Source organism: Lissotriton vulgaris, chromosome 4_1 (genome assembly GCF_964263255.1).
Source record: "Lissotriton vulgaris chromosome 4_1, aLisVul1.2, whole genome shotgun sequence".
Classification (NCBI taxonomy): domain Eukaryota; kingdom Metazoa; phylum Chordata; class Amphibia; order Caudata; family Salamandridae; genus Lissotriton; species Lissotriton vulgaris.
The window spans coordinates 2082970687-2082987798 of NC_141691.1; the positions used below are offsets into that span (position 1 = coordinate 2082970687).

At 47.3% G+C, this 17112-nt stretch overlaps 1 protein-coding gene across 1 annotated transcript in view; it reads left to right on the forward strand.

The window, feature by feature from the left end:
- LOC147725081 (sodium/iodide cotransporter-like) overlaps window positions 1-17112 on the forward strand; it is a 195327-nt gene that overhangs the window by 12396 nt on the left and 165819 nt on the right. The window contains exons 4-5 of the mRNA XM_086967103.1: window positions 6436-6503; window positions 7402-7556. Of these exons, the coding sequence (XP_086823229.1) occupies window positions 6436-6503; window positions 7402-7556 (223 nt within the window). The remainder of the gene's footprint in view (window positions 1-6435; window positions 6504-7401; window positions 7557-17112) is intronic.

Sequence of the window (17112 nt, forward strand, 5' to 3'; positions counted from 1 at the left end):
TGCATTGCATGTATGTGGTGACTGCATCCTGTGTATTGCATATGTAGTGACTGCATCTTGCGCATTGTATGTATGTGGTGTCTGCATCTTCTGTATTGCATATATATGCTGACTCCATTTTGTTCATTGCATGTATGTGCTGACAGCATCATGTGCATTGTATGTGTGTGCTGACTGCATCTTGTGCATTTCTTGGATGTGGTGACCACATCTTGTGCATTGCTTGTATATGGCAACCACATGTTCTGCAACATATGTATGTGCTGACTGCATTTTGTGCATTGTATGTATGTGGTGACTGCATTTTGTGCATTTCATGTGTATGGTGACCGCAACGTGAGCATTGCTTGTATTTGATAACCGCATACATACATATACATATACATACATCTTCTGCATTGTATGTCCATGTGACTACATCTTGTGCATTGCATGCATCTGCTGACTGCATCTTGTGCATGGCATGCATCTGGTGACAGCATCCTGTGCATTGCATGTATGTCGTGACTGCATATTGTGAATTGCTTGTGTATGGTGACCGCATCTTGTGCATTTCATGTATGTGCTGACTGCATCTTGTGCATTGCATGTATGTGATGACTGCATCTTGTGCATTGCATGCATGTGGTGACTACATCTCGTGAATGCATTGCATGTAAGTGGTGACTGTATCTTGTGAATTGCATGTATGTGGTGACTGCATCTTGTGCATTGTATGTATGTGCTGACTGTATCTTGTGCATTGCATGTATGTGGTGACAGCATCATGTGCATGGCATGTACGTGGGGACGGCATCTTTCATAGCATTGCAAGAACGTGGTGATTGCATCTTATGCATTGCTTGTATAAGGTGATTGCATCTTTCGTAGCATTGCATGTATGTGGTGATTGCATCCTATGCATTGCATGTATGTTGTGATTGCTTTTTCTGTATTGCATATATGTGCTGACTGCATCTTGTTCATTGCATGTATGTGATGACTTCTTTTTGTGCATTGCATGCATGTGGTGAATGCATCTTTTGCATTGCTTGTATGTGGTGACTGCATCTTGTGCATTGCATGTATGTGTTGAATGCATTTTGTGCATTGCATGCATGTGGTTACTGCTTCTTTCCTAGCTTTGCATGTATGTGGTGACTGCATCCTGTGCAGTAAATGTATGCACTGACTGCATCTTGTGCATTGCATGTATGTGGTTACTGCATCTTGTGCATTGCATGAATGTGGTGACTGCATCTAGTGCATTGTTCGTATGTGGTGACTGCATTTTGCTCATTGCGTTTATGTGGTGAGGGCATCTTTCATAGTATTGCATGTATGTAGTGACTGCATCTTATGCATTGCATGTATTTACTAAGTATTTTTATATAGCGCGAACTTGACCCGAAGGTATCTGGTATCAGAGCGCTTTATATAGCACCATTTGCATTACTTGAGGACGCATTCATTTTTCTGTTAGGCACGGGGAGATTAAGTAATTTGCCCAGAATCACAGGATGTTCAGCGTAATTGCGGAGACTTGAACCCAGTTCCCCAGATTCAAGGTTGACTGTCCTAGCCGTTAGGCCAACTCCTGGTGGTGGTCGCATCTTATGCATTGCATGTATGTGCTAACTGCATATTGTGCACTGCATATATATGCTGACTGAAACGTGTGTATTGCATGTACATGGTGACTGCATCTTGTGCATTGCATGTATGTGGTGACTGCATTTTTTGTAGTGCATGTATCTGCTGACAGCATCTTTCATTGCATTGCATGAATGTGGTGATTGCATCTTATGCATTGCATGTATGTGGTGATTCCATGTTTCATAGCATTGCATGAATGTGGTGATTGCATCTGTTGGACTTGGCCCTTTTGGCAGGTTCACCCCTGAACTTTTTGCATTGAACTCTGAGATAAGCATAGTGATTTCTTCAAATTGCGGGTGCCCGCCCCGCATGGCCGCAGTATTTATTTTATTTATCAAGCAGGTGCCCACCCCGCAAATCACCGCCGCAGCCCGAGAGGCTTGTTAAATTGTTGCCGGTCTGCTGCCTACCACGACCCCAAAGTACTGGAGGTGGGCAGAGCCTGGTGCCCCCTTTGTTCTCCTTCCCCCTGCCTGGGAAAGTCATTGCTCTGAGGAGAAAGCCCCGGGTCCCAGGAGGGGGCCCGAGTGAAGTGGTGCAGCCGCAGCCGAGGCCGCCGATAGCAGCGTGGGGCTCCCGTGATAAAGGAGGACAGCCCTGCGCTGACAGAGGAGACGTTGGCCGAAGCCTCGCAGGCTCGATTTCCACTTCTCCCGGCTGGGGAGAAGCCACGCAGAGCCTCGTGGGCTCTTGGTTGGCAGGGAAGCCGGTCCCTGGTACTGTTGGTGTGCAGGGCTCTCCTAGTGAGGAGAGAGCCCTGCGGAGGCCTCGCCCATTCCCGAAGAAACCCGTAGCACGGAAGGAGCACCCCAGGAGCAGTCCGGTGAGTGGCGGGGCTCCCTTCTGCTTCGTGCCCTTTGAAGCACCGGGCGAGTGTGGTATTGCGAGCGGCCCCATTGTGCTGCTCCTACAGTGTACTATCCTTGCCCAGAGCTCGAGTGGCCCCCACAGGTGCAGTGTTTATTTTCAGAAGCCCCGTGTGGCTCTAGCCTGCGCTGTAAGTTGCTCGTGAGCCTGGATGGCTCCAACATTTGGGGGCATGATTATTTTCAGAGCGCTAGTGCGCTCCCCGATGCGCATTCTTTGGTCCAGAGCCAGATGAGTCCAACATGTGCAGTGTTGTTTTAGAGCCTAGAGGGCTCCAACGTTGGTGCAACTTGTTCTGAGGGACTAGTGAGAGCCCATGCCGCAGTTTACAGTTTACAGCTGATCAGCAAGTAGTGGGCAGCTGCGTCATTTAGATATTTTCTTTCAGGGGACCTGTCTTTGTGAATCTAGGAGTGAGGAGCACTCCTATGCCCCTACTTTGGCCTTCCACAGCTGCGCAGCACTTAGTGCCAGCTGCAGCGTTTAGGCCCCAGTTCATTGTTCTCAGCTGCCAAGCAAGTAGTGGGCAGCTGCAGCGTTTAGGTTCTGGCGCAGTGGCGCAGCCTTGACCTTCGCTGCTTAAGGCAGCAGCCCTGACTCTGTGGACATTGAGCATTTGAGCCCCTTCCTTGATGGCCAGTTGGCTAGGGGGGTTGGTACATTTATGGGGGACAGGCCCTAATGTATTTTATGTGCTAATTGTGATTTATGTGCTAATGCTTTGGGTGTTAGGAAATGTACTGTTTATAGTATGTTTTGCACACCCTGTTTGATGCCTCTAGATAAGATTTATGCATATGAGGTTGTTTTACCTGTTTAGGTTTGTATTAGGGAGATTATACTTCCCTGTATAATTTACGCCCCTAGTGTAAGGTTTCACTTAGGTGGTGAGGGTCTAATATAGTTATGATGGGATACTGTGTATGATGGATTTCATGGCACAAGTTGCAGTGATTATCAGTGTTTGCTGACTGTACGTTCTATGACCTATTTGTACTGGTATGTTTATGATTTAGTTCACCTTGACCAAGTTATCTATTTTTTACCAAGTACTGATGCTGCCAGTGGTCCATGTGGCCCTGTCAGGTGTACATAATCCCTTCTAAATATTTCCATGCCAGTTGGCACAATGTATATGGTGTGATTACTATCTGATGTGTTTTGGATAATACAAAGGCTATTTTTGATATAACCTTGTGTGGAGTTCCTTTTGTGGGGGGACTGGGGTGTTGTTGCTGGTGGGTGTGTGTGCAAATGCTTTACACATTGCCTCCGGGATAAGCCTGACATTTCGAGCCAAGCTGCTAAAGGGGTGAGCAGGGGTTATCTTTGGAGTGTAACTCCATTGCCCTAACTAGAGTGGTGGTTTCTGCCTGGCTTTGGTGCAAGCCTCCGCCAACCAGAAATCCCATTTCTAACAGCATCTTATTATGTGGTGATTCCATATTTCCTAGCATTGCATGTATGTGCTGATTGCATCTTATGCATTGCATGTATGTGGTGACTGCAGCTTGTGCATTGCATGTATGTGGTGACTGCATCTTATGCATTGCATGTATGTGGTGATTGCATCTTTCCTAGCATTGCATATATGTGGTGGTTGCATCTTATGCATTGGATGTATGTGGTGACTGCATCTTTCCTGGCATTGCATGTATGTGGTGATTGCATCTTACCTAGCATTGCATGTATGTGGTGGTTGCATCTTATACATCGAATGTATGTGGTGACTGCATCTTTCCTGGCATTGCATGTATGTGGTGACTGCATCTTGTGTGTTGCATGACTGGAGTGACTGCATCTTGTGCATTGCATGTGTGTGCTGACTGCAACTTTTGTTTGCATGTATGTGGTGACTGCATCTGGTGCATTGCATGTATGTGGTGACTGCATTATGTCCTTTGCATGTATCTGCTGATGGCATCTTTCATAGCATTGCATGTATGTGTTGATTGCATCTTTCCTAGCATTGCATGTCTGTGATGTCTGCATCTTCTGTATTGCATATATGTGCTGACTACATCTTGTTCATTGCATGTATGTGATGACCGCATCGTGTGCACTGCTTGTATATGGTAACCACATCTTCTGCATTGCATTTATGTGCTGACTGCATCTTTTGCAATGTATGAATGTGGTGACAGCATCTTATGCTTTGCATGTATGTGGTGACTGCATTTTGTGCTTTTCATGGGTATGGTGACCACATTTTGTGCATTGCTTGTATTTGGTATCCTCATCTTCTGCATTGTATGTACGTGCTGACTGCATCTTGTGCATTGCATGTATGTGCTGACTGCATGTTGTGCATTGCATGTATGTGGTGACTGCATGTTGTGCTTTGCATGTATCTGCTGATGGATCTTTCATAGTATTGCATGTATGTGGTGATTGGATCTTATGCATTGCATGTCTGTGGTGATTGCATCTTTCCTAGCATTGCATGTATGTGGTGTCTGCATCTTCCGTATTGCATATATGTGCTGACTACATCTTGTTCATTGCATGTATATGCTGACCGCATCTTGTTCATTGCATGTATGTGATGACCGCATCGTGTGCACTGCTTGTATATGGTAACCACATCTTCTGCAATGTATTTATGTGCTCACTGCATCTTGTGCATTGTATGTATGTGGTGACAGCATCTTATACATTGCATGTATGTGGTGGCTGCATTATGTGCATTTCATGTGCATGGTGACCACATCTTGTGCATTGCTTGTATTTGGTAACCGCATCTTCAGCATTGTATGTACATGCTGACTGCATCTTGTGCATTGCATGTATGTGCTGACTGCATGTTGTGCATTGCATGTATGTGGTGACTGTATGTTGTGCTTTGCATGTATCTGCTGATGGATCTTTCATAGTATTGCATGTATGTGGTGATTGGATCCTATGCATTTCATGTCTGTGGTGATTGCATCTTTCCTAGCATTGCATGTTAATGGTGTCTGCATCTTCTGTATTGCATATATGTGCTGACTACATGTTGTTCATTGCATGTATGTGCTGACCGCATCTTGTTCATTGCATGTATGTGATGACCGCATCGTGTGCACTGCTTGTATATGGTAACCACATCTTTTGCATTGTATTTATGTGCTCACTGCATCTTGTGCATTGTATGTATGTGGTGACAGCATCTTATACATTGCATGTATGTGGTGGCTGCATTATGTGCATTTCATGTGCATGGTGACCACATCTTGTGCATTGCTTGTATTTGGTAACCGCATCTTCAGCATTGTATGTACATGCTGACTGCATCGTGTGCATTGCATGTATGTGCTGACTGCATCTTGTGAATTGCTTGTGTATGGTGACAGCATCTTGTGCATTTCATGTATGTGCTGACTGCGTCTTCTGCATTGCATGTATGTGGTGACTGCATCGTGTGCATTGCATGCATGTGGTGACTGCATCTTATGAATTGCATGTATGTGGTGACTGTATCTTGTGCATTGTATGTATGTCGTGACTACATCTTGTGCATTGCATGTATGTGCTGACTGCATATTTCCTAGCATTGCATATGTGTAGTGACTGCATTTTGTGCATTTCATGTATTTGCCGACTGCATCTTGCGCACTGCATCTATGTGCTGACTGCATTTTTTCTAGCATTGCATGTATGTGGTGACTGCATATTCTCTAATGCATGTATGTGATGACTGCATCCTGTGCATTGCATATATGAGGTGACTGCATCTTGTGCATTGCATGCATATGGTGACTGCATCTTGTGCATTGCATGTATGTGCAGACTGCATCTTGTACATAGTGACTGCTTTTTGTGCATTGTATGTATGTGCCAACTGCATCTTGTACATTGTAAGTATGTGCCTACTGCATCTTGTGTTTTGCTTAATATGTTTGTTTCATGACAGTTATTGAATCTGTTATTGATTTTAAAATTTGCTTTTAGTAACTGGACTCAACATCTGGGCGTCGCTTTTTTCTACTGGTGCCATCTGCACTTTTTATACAACAGTGGTGAGTAGCCTGGTGTCATTTCATTTGGCGCTGATATTTGTGCTCCACAGCTAGTCCTGCACACCGGCACCTGCACAGTTTGCACCTTGCCGATACCGCGCAGCTCATAATCAGAGCCTAAGAATTAAGGGACTTTTCTCCTAGGAAGCAGTGTTTGTGCACTACCTTGATTAAAGAGAGGGGCTTGTAGGACACTATAAGGATGAAAAGACATGCCATATGCAGACTGCCCCATGGCCCACACCATCTCTGATCCAGACTTACCCATCTCCACATGGCTGTGTGATTTCAGGACCCCCAAGGTCTAGCAAACTTTGATGGGTCTTGGTGGATGCTGGACTGGATTGTTCATTGGAAGTCAGGAAGTGGCTTTAACAGAAGCGGTGCTACAGCTCCCAATTCCAAAGGTAGACGGGACACATGGGGCCTGATTTAGAGTTTGGAGGATGGAATAATGTTAATTGTGGTGATGGAGTAAAGTACTCCTTCAACCTTTGTCACATCCTTCCCTCACATGAAAAGCTGTCCACCAGCCCTGTGAACATCTCTCAACATTGGCGGGAACCGCTGTCACAGGTGATGCAAATATTTTTTAATTCTGGCATTTAGGGCAACAAACAGAGATCTTTCAGGATGGGGATGATGTAATCAGATTTTTCCAATCCGTTCATGATGCGAGAAACTGTACATAGGAGGGCCTTGAGAATGACGAGATTAGCCTGGGGGAGAAGAGCAAGTATGGTCATGCTGCCATGGAAGTCAGATAGTCCTAGGGCTTGAACCATGGTCCGGAGATCTTCAGGTGGGATGGAGGGTTTGATTTTTCATAAAGAGGTGATGTTGGAAAGATACAGTTTTGGATAGATTTAGTTGAACTAAAATTCTTTATCACCCATAGGGCGGACTGAAGGCTGTGATCTGGACAGATGTGTTCCAGGTGTTTGTGATGATGTTAGGGTTCTTTGCCATTGTGGTCCGAGGTCTCGTTCTCGTCGGCGGAGTAGGAACTGCATTGGAAATCGCACAGAACAACTCTTGGATAAATTTTGGAGAGTATGGACTTTTTAAAACTACTTACTTAGTACTTTCTGAGAACTGTGAAGAAATGTTGCAGGACTGTATAGGACTGTTTAGAGTTAGAGGACCCTTGTTAGCAGGGGTGAGCTATACAAAACTATTTTCAGCTTGATGTAAGATACAGTTTTAACTGGATTGCCTACTTTATTATACAAAAGTGTGTTCCAAAAAAAGATATACATAATGTTAGAAATGGGGTTACCAATTCTACAGGGGGTAGCATGGAGCAGAGCGGGCAGGCCAAACTTCAGAGGACATGTGTGAAGCATTCACGCAGAACCCACAGACGACACACCAGGCACACCACAAAAGAGACACAACACCACTTCTGGTTGGAAAAAGAATATGTTTTGTATTATCTCAACCTGCAAAGGTAAAACGCAATACCAGCAGTAATCACAATGGGGCGCCAACTGGCTCCAGAGCAAAGTATACCAGGGGGATTATTTACAAGGAAAAATGGGAAAAGTGAGAAAAAGCTTTAAGGAAGTCCATTAGTGTCCAGCTGAAATAAAAAGAATGACAGGAAATGCATAAAACATAGGATCAATATTGCAGGGAAAACTCAGCCCTTAATCCTTGGCCTCACCAAGACGTAAGCTGTAGGCGTAAACTAAAGCATTAGACATAAAATACAAACTGCGTATGGAGGCATTGCCACACAACAGGGCCTGCATTCGCGTCTCGTGTGAAAAGAAACAGGTGGCACCTGGCCTTAACAATTGGCATAGACATGCAAATGTAATATCAGGCCTGGGCTTGCATAATCACGCCCACCCTGGGGCACATACCTTTGGCACAGAACATATCAACAGTGGGCATAACACTAGGTATAACACAGCCGGCCTGGCCTTAGCACCTCCTGCAAGAAAAGAAACAATGGGTGCATAACATTGACATCGGGCCGACAACCTCAGTAGAGGGACCTCTGGGTGTCAGGAAGGAGCCTTATCCTTGGGCAGGAATCACGGTGCTCATGAGAATGGCAGAGCACACACATTCACATTGGCTCAACTAATCATGAGTAGGGGCGCAGTGACCTAAGCACCCATCCTTAACCGAATAGGGGCTCAAAAGCACCTCCCATCGACATAAAAACACTAGGCAACTAAGACCGGCACTACCCCCCCCTCAACAGTGGTATCACACATGAGGCAGGACCATCTGCAGCTAAACTTCCATAGCCTGACTTCCCCTACTGGCCTGGAATCAGGCAACTCACTACTGTAGGCACAACCCATGTCCTTAAACCACCTGGAGCCCACACCTCCGAGTCTCTGTCCTGGGTCTACTGGCCCAATGTTGTTGGTGCCCGCTGCCAGGTGGGGCACCTGGAGAACAATTCTGTTCCTGGGGGCAGCAGTTCACCACGGAATGCTGGCACCGGGCGTTGGGCACCGACAGTATGCCACGATACACCCCCCAACACAGTCTGTTTGAGCCCCAAACTCACCGGGCTCTTGGCAATGTCTCCACCCTTCTGCTGCTCGTTCTGGGCTTCCTGGGCAGTAGGGTGGGAGGCAGGCACTGACAATGTGCCTCGAGGCCTCACCAGACAGACGCAAACACTGCTCCCGAGCGGAGGTGGAGTAGGCTCCTGCCCTATTTACAAGGCTGAGAGGCGGCAGGATCTGGCGCGGTAACGTTTAGGAACACAAAAGCAGCCTCTTCCAGCTGCGCAGCACTAGCCAACACACAGCGCTTCTCCTCAGCCCAGCTCCTCATGCAGCGCTTCTAGATCACAGCGCTTAGCAGGCAGCACTTATCCAGGGCCAGGCAGCCCTTCCAACAGTCCAGCGCTTGGTTGAAGCAGCGCTTTGCAGGCACACACAGCAGGCAGTACAGTTCAGGCACTTCAGGACTACCCAGGGCTTCTGCAGCACAGCGCTTCCAGGATTATAGCGCTTTGGCACGCAGCGCCTCCTCCAGGCCCAGCACGTCCAGGAGCACAGCGAAAGGGGGGCGAACAGTCCCAGCAGCAGGCCCAGGGTAACACTCCTCACCTCCTGGGTGACGGGGTCCCAGATGCTCCTTCCCTTATGGGCGCTTCTTTGCGCAGCGCTTGCGTAGCGCAGGATCCCGGCAGCTCCAGGGACCTAGGGGGCCCTCCTTCCTCAGGGGCCCGGGTGACATAGCAGTAGGCACTACTGGGCCAGGTCAGCAGGTAGTGGGGGCATCATCAAAGCAGGGTGGTAGGCTTTCACCAAGCCCACTGCAGCGTGGCCCTCTTCCCACACGGCAGCCTGAACTCCTGAAGTGGGGCTTCACAATCCCTGGGGACAGTAGGGGAGTCCTAGATGGGTGCATGGCCCAGCACACAGGCCCAAGTGGTGGTATCCCCTTGCAGCAGGTCCCCTCACTTTCCTGTCCCAGCTCTGTCTCTGCACATCACAACTCTACTGCTCTCCCTATACCAGAAAGGCTGGAAGCTTCTAGAAGGTCCCTCCAAATGCTGAGATTGCTGGGTACCTGACAACTAGACCGCTAACCCACCTCAGACAGGCGAACTAGTTCTAACTGGCTCAGTGGGAGGAGTAGAGCACCCTGGGTGCCAGGCTTCCCTCCAAAAGCTAGGGGTGGCTGGGTACCTAACAACTAGACTGCTAACCTCCTGCAGTCAGGTGGCACAACGCACAGCCTTGGCATCCATTTTAAATGCAAAACACAAATGCAGCATTTCACCAGCATACATGTTTACAATGGGGGAGAAAATAAATGTACACACCATTGCATTGCATTTAACATTAACATGGCGTGTCACACCACACATGGCCTATTCAGTAATCTTTACCATGGGGGAGACATCCTACATTAGGGGGGAGGAAAGCGAAACATTTTGGGAAAAGGGGCCAAGTCCAACACATAAAAAATAGTAGGTGCCATGAATGACAATAATCCAAAACCCAATATGTATGGCCACGGCTGATCTTCAAATGCTTGGTCGCGCCAGAAGGCCACGTTATGGGTACTCTGAAAAATGGGCATTTGGTCATAGATGTTGAAACAAAGGGTCCAAGTCATTTTTCTTGTTTCGTACTCTTGTAATACTCCCTGCTTACTCCTGGATCCCAGAAGTAAGCCTGGGATAAGGCATAAGCACTATACGATTAAGCTATTCCTATTCTTAGCAAAAGCTTTGTCCACTGGAATAATTCATACCACAAATGGAAATGCCATTTCGCCCATTTGCCTCAGTCAAGGTAGCCCTGTTGAAAAAGGGTGACATACCCTAAAACCGGTCAGCGGTTTCACATTTTAAAGGATATGAATAAAGAATGACCTTTAACAATGCAAGATCTTATCGACTTTTTTCTCTTGGGAAAACAAATGCTTATTGTAAATCTATCTCACTGTGAATATGGTCCAATAATGACATGAACATGAGCTTGATTGCAACGCCGCTCGCCTGTTGGGGAAGCTCACCTGTGCTCGGAGGGGTCCGGAACACGAGCCCTCTTCTTCCTTGTGCCCGCTGTCCTGCTGCTGCTTCCCGGATCTCCCCCTGCCGCCGCACGGCATTTCTGATCCTCTGCGGCCGCTGTGCGGGGGAGGGCGGCTGACACCGGGGGCAGCAAGGACTACAGGTCCCAGCGTGCAAAGCGGCCGGAAGCCCTCGACACCGCCGGAAACGTGCCAGGAGGCGCTATATCTTCTGCCACTTCCTCGGCGGAGCGGGAGACCTTGATTGCAACGCCGCTCGCCTGTTGGGGAAGCTGACCTGTGCTCGGAGGGGTCCGGAGCACGAGCCCTCTTCTTCCTTGTGCCCGCTGTCCTGCTGCTGCTTCCCAGCTCTCCCCACGCCGCCGCACGCCATTTCTGATCCTCTGCGCCCGCTGTGCGGGGAGGGCCGCTGACACCGGGTGCAGCAAGGACTACAGGTCCCAGCGTGCAAAGCGGGCGGAAGCCCTCCACACCGCCAGAAACGTGCCAGGAGGCGCTATATCTTCTGCCAATTCCCCCGCGTCGCGGGAGCGCCCAGGAGCGTTGCTGGGCTAAGCCCGGGCAAAGGGCGGGCCGTCTCTGGCCGTCCGGGGCCGGAGGAGGCCGGGCTGGGCCAGCCCTCTAAGCTGCTATAAAGGTGAGCCTATCATTCAATATGGGAAAACGTAATACTAACTCCTCCTCCCAGCCTTCTAAATCTCCCTCTGTTATACCCACCTCCATTGAAAGCATGCTGGAATATGCTTTTAATTTAGTCTCTACTGAGATAGCTAATACAGAAAGAAGAATGTCTATGGGACTGTCAAATTCGCACCGAGAACTACCAGAATCTCAGTCGATTTGTACGAATGATGTCTTGCCGCTCTCCCCAGTGGTTACAATTATCCGTATCCATGGCCTTCCCATTACCCCACTCCCTCCCCCCTCCGCCTCCAGCCATCCATTTCTACTTCTCAACTCCCTAGGTATGATATCTATTCTTCACCTCTGCTCAACACCAGTAAAAATACCTCAGTAACTCCATTTACTCCTTTCTACCACCTTCTTTCCCCCCCTCAGACCCTTTCATCACATATCTCCCCCCAGCCCTCCACAACCCAGTGCCCTTCTATGCATACTCCACTTCCTCCCCCACCTTCGACCCCCGCACCCCAACACTCTCCCCGGTCCCCCACTTCCTCCTGTCCTCCTTCGCCTAGTCCACTCCCTCCCGTAACCTTTGAGCCACCCCTCACTCCATGCTCAGCACACCTCTCTCTGGAAACTAAACCTGATTCCCTCATCGCGTCCATTTCCCTGCTTGAAGCGTCCATTTCACTCCTATGTGCTAAGATATCCCCTTCCCCGAACAACCTCCCGAGGAGTTCCTTGCTCCCGCGCCCCAATAGAGCTAACCACAATCTATCCTCCACAGACATTACCAACCTATTGGCTACCTACAAGACCATCAATGTCATTTCCCCTACACTCGCCTCTCCTAACAACTCTACTCAATTTGCCATTCAGACGATCTCTTCCGTCAGAACTTACCAGCCTCGACCTCAAGGGACACCCTCATTCAATAACCTAATCCCTATCACCCTCATCAGTCCAGACACTCACATCACCGAAACAGTTGCGTCAGAGCTACACTGTATGCTCCATAACTGCAGATCTGCAACCAAACACAACCTGGAAATCTCCGACACCATCACTCACCACAACCTCAACATATTCTTTCTCACTGAGACCTGGTTTAATGACTCCTCTCACACTTCATTTGATCTTTTATTACCTACTGACTACTCTATTCTCAGAAACAACAGACCAGGCCAGATCGGGGGAGGTGTTGCGATTATCTTCAGACACGCCCTCCAAATTAAAGCCTCTCCCACTACCCTCTTTCGCACCTTTGAATTAAGCATGAGCGAATTTTGCGGATCTCGCGTTCGCGAATTTTGCGGATTTGCGGATTCGCAATCCGCAAAATCCGCGAATTCCCGCGAATTTGCGGATTTTTTTTTTTTGTGTTCGCCCGTGTTTCTGCCAGTTCGCGAGGGTTTTTACAATTTCGCAATTTGCGAACTTACCTGTCGGGTCGCAAGTTTTGCGAACTTGTTGTTTCTACGTGTCCAGCCTGTTTGGGACACTCTTCTTCATCACTGCCACTCTCTGTCACCAGTGCCACTCTCTGACTACTCATGCCACCCTCTGGCCCACCCATGCCACCCTCTGTTTCATCACCACACCCTCTGGTTGTCCAGTGTACATTATTTTCGGCAAAGCAAAGCACACCTTCCCTGCCTCAAGTGACCTGAATTAATTTGGGGCTGATTAATGTGTCACAGAATATTTTTTTAGCTGGCACCTGCTTCCTTAGTGCGCCCTGATTAGTGATCTTTTGCACTTGCTAAGTGCTTTCATTGTTGCAAAATTAGTTACAACACCTGCCCTGCCCCAACTGACAATAATGAATTAGGGGCTGATTAATGGATTTTAACTTCCAGCCTGGCTCCTGCTTGTCTCCCTTAGCTGTAATTCAGGACCTTTGTGGCATATGTGTAACTATTCTGAGGTTCAGAGCAGGGTCACATAATAGTTTCAACTGGCAACTGAACTCTGGAGGGGCCCCTCAGGAAGCACTACAGGAAATGGCTACTAATGATGAGCCTGAACTTTTGAACCTGGTAAGTAGTTACTTTCAGTTTTGCTAAGATCGTATTTCTGCAATTTTGCACTTATTCGCGGGGCGCGAACTCACGCGAACAGTGCGAGCAGTGCGAGCAAAATCCACTGCTCGCGGATTTGCGGATTTTGCGGGAGATTCGCGAATCTCGCGGATTGCGAATTTCCCGAAAATCCGCAAAATCCGCGAGCGGAACGGATTTTCCGCCCATGCCTACTTTGAATGCCTCTGCCTAGATTTCCAAGTTCATCATGGCACACCCTTCAGGTTCCATACCATCTACCACCCACCTGGAAATTGCTCTTCCTTCATGGAGGAATTCACTGACTTCATTAGTGACCAATATTCACAGAGCGACAAGCAGATCTTCCTAGGTGATTTCAACCTCCACTGGGGCTCATTGGAAGACTCGACTGCCAACAATCTTGCAACCTTTCTTTCCGCTAATGAACTTACACAACACTGCTCGGAATCTACACATGCCAAGGGCTCAATTCTGGACCTTGTGATTTCCAAATCAGACCAGATTACCACTACTTCACCCATTCTTGTGGACTGGTCTGACCATTTCCTCATCCCCTTCTGTTTTCACCTCTCTCACATTTTAACTCTCGGCCAAACCAAAAGAGCCATTACGTGGTTCCGCAACACAAAAAACATTGATCTTGAGACTCTATGTGATTCTGCTATGCAGTCTCTTCCTAGTCTAGACCTCAATACGGAGGTCAACGATCTCACTCTCCTTTGCCTCTCAATCCTCGCAGTTGAAATTGACAAGGTTGCTCAACTCCAAAGCAAAATGAAAAGACCCACCCCATCAGCTCCTTAGTTCAACAAAGCTCTCTATGACGAAAGGAAAAACTTCAGAATCTTAGAGAAGCACTGGAGACATTCTCCATCCACCCCAACCTCTCTCTTTTACGTTCAGCAAGATCTATTTACCACAACTACATCTTCAAGGAAAAAACATCACACTTCAGATCCTACTCGATTCAGCTAAAAACAGACCAAACAACTTTTCGGCCTCATCAAAAACCCAAATTGTTCTCCCCAAACCATCAAGCCTGAAGATGCATCAAAGAAAGCAACTGAGTTTGCTATATTCTTCGACCAAAAGGTAAAATATCTGGTGGAACAGGTCACCCACCCCACCCCCATCGAGGAGCGAAAATCCTTAGTCACTTGGCAGAACTTTGCCGCCATCTCAGAGGTTGATCTCCTCAAATGCATCCGTGAAACCAAACCCTCCAACCATTCCTCTGACCCCATTCCCAGTGGCATCGCCATTGATTTCTATACTAACACTCTCTCCTACTGGACCAGGCTAGTCAACCTCTTCCTCAGTCAAGGATCCCTCCCAAGTGTCCTCAAAACAGGACAGGTTACCCACCTTCTAAAAAAAACCTCTGCAGATGCAAATGACCTCAATAACTTCCTCCCCATCACCAATCTCCCTTTTCTTTCAAAGATCACAGAAAAATGTGTTGCAAAACAACTGTCCCAACACATTATGGACAATAATCTCCTCGACTTGTTCCAGTCTGGCTTTACTCAAAACTGCAGCACTGAAACAACCCTGCTGCAAGTGATCGATGATGCGCTGCATATTCTTGATTCAGGGGAATCGTGCCTTCTGATTCTTCTTGACCTCTCTGCAGCTTTTGACACTGTTAATTACACCACCCTCCTTAACATTCTTCAACAAAGAATGGGCGTGGAAGGCACAGTACTCAAATGGTTTGCCTCTTTCCTCACAGACAGATCCCAAATGATCAAGATTGCAAACAGTCTCTCGTCTCCACTGGTAGTTGGTCAAGGCGTCCCTCCAGGTTCTATCCTTGCTCCCACTCTGTTCAATCTCTATCTGGAACCATTAGGGAACCTTCTAAGCAAATCTGGAATCCTCTACCATCTCTACGTTGATGACACCCAAATCTACCTCAAGGTGTCTTCCCCTCATGAACTCTCACTACTCAGCTCTACTCTCAACACTATTCACAACTGGATGCTAGTTCACCAACTCATTCTCAATCCCTCCAAAACGGAATTCCTCCTCATATCTAACTCTCTCTCGCCGCCTCCTGTTCAAACCTGGATGGATCAATCAAATCTACTCAACAGTAAACCCATCATTGTGGACTGCTCTAAATCCCTAGGTGTCATACTTGACAAAAGACTCAACCTAGTCTCACACATCAACTCCATGGCCAAGAGCGCACGTTATCAACTGCGACTCTTATAGGGAATTCGTCAGTTCTTCCCTGAGAATGATCTAAAAACCTTGGTCCAATCGCTAGTTCTCTCTAGACTTGACTATTGTAATTCTCTCCTGACTGGTCTTCCCAAATCTCACTTCTCCCCCTCAAATCTGTCCTCCATTCAGCTGCTCACTTCATCTCAGGGTCCAAACGAAGTGACCACATCACTCCTATCCTGTCTTCTCTCCAATGGCTTTCCATTGAGGCTAGAGCTATCTACAAAACAGCGTGCATCACCCACAAAACTTTGCACTCTTCCTCTCCTCGCTATCTGGCGAATAAACTCAAACTGTCTGGTGGCTCAAGACCTTCTCGAAATGCGGAAAAGTTCCTTCTTGAACCCCCCTCCTTCAAAAGAGAAAAACTGTTGGCACAATCGTTCTCAGGTTATGCGGTGAGAACCTGGAACTCGCTTCCTCCTTCGCTCCGTGCCATCACCTCCATCCAGATCTTCAAAGCGGACCTCAAATCTCTTTTATTCCAAAGACACTTTCAAAACTAATTCCCTCCTTCCCAGACCCTGCTAGGAAGTTCTTTAGTCTTTGTAAATTTGTCACATATGTTTATATTTTTGCTGTACACCCTGTGCTTGCTGTGTTTGAAATTGTTTTCCTTTTGCCAGCGTTGTTTTGATTCTATGGCCTGCTATTGTTCCCCAGGAAGTTATTTAGTCATTGTAAAATTGTGTCGTATTTATTCTTACTTTTGCTTGTACACTCTGTTCAGGCTATTTTTGTTTGTTCTATTCCTGCAACATTTCTCTCATGTAACGGAACTGGTTCTATTGTACAGTGCTCTGACACCTTCGGGTAAAGTCAGCGCTTTATAAAAATGCATTAAATAAATAAATAAAATTAATAAACTGTTGGAGGGAAAAGGAAGAAAGGTCCCACTAAACCAACATTAAACAAAAGGAAACAACTACCTCGTAATAAAGGGCAACCTACTCCACAGAGCATGTGGTCCCGAAGGAAAACCACATCCAGCGGGGGATCTGACATAGAGATTGTACCCTCAGATGACAGTAACATCGTCGCCGCCTCCACAAGAAGAGAGAAAAACTTTGCCTGTACACAGACTGAGCCAATAATGGGAAGTGTTCCACATGATAAATTAAATGGGAACTTTATTGAGACCATAGTTGATTCAGTTTTTAAACAAATGAAAA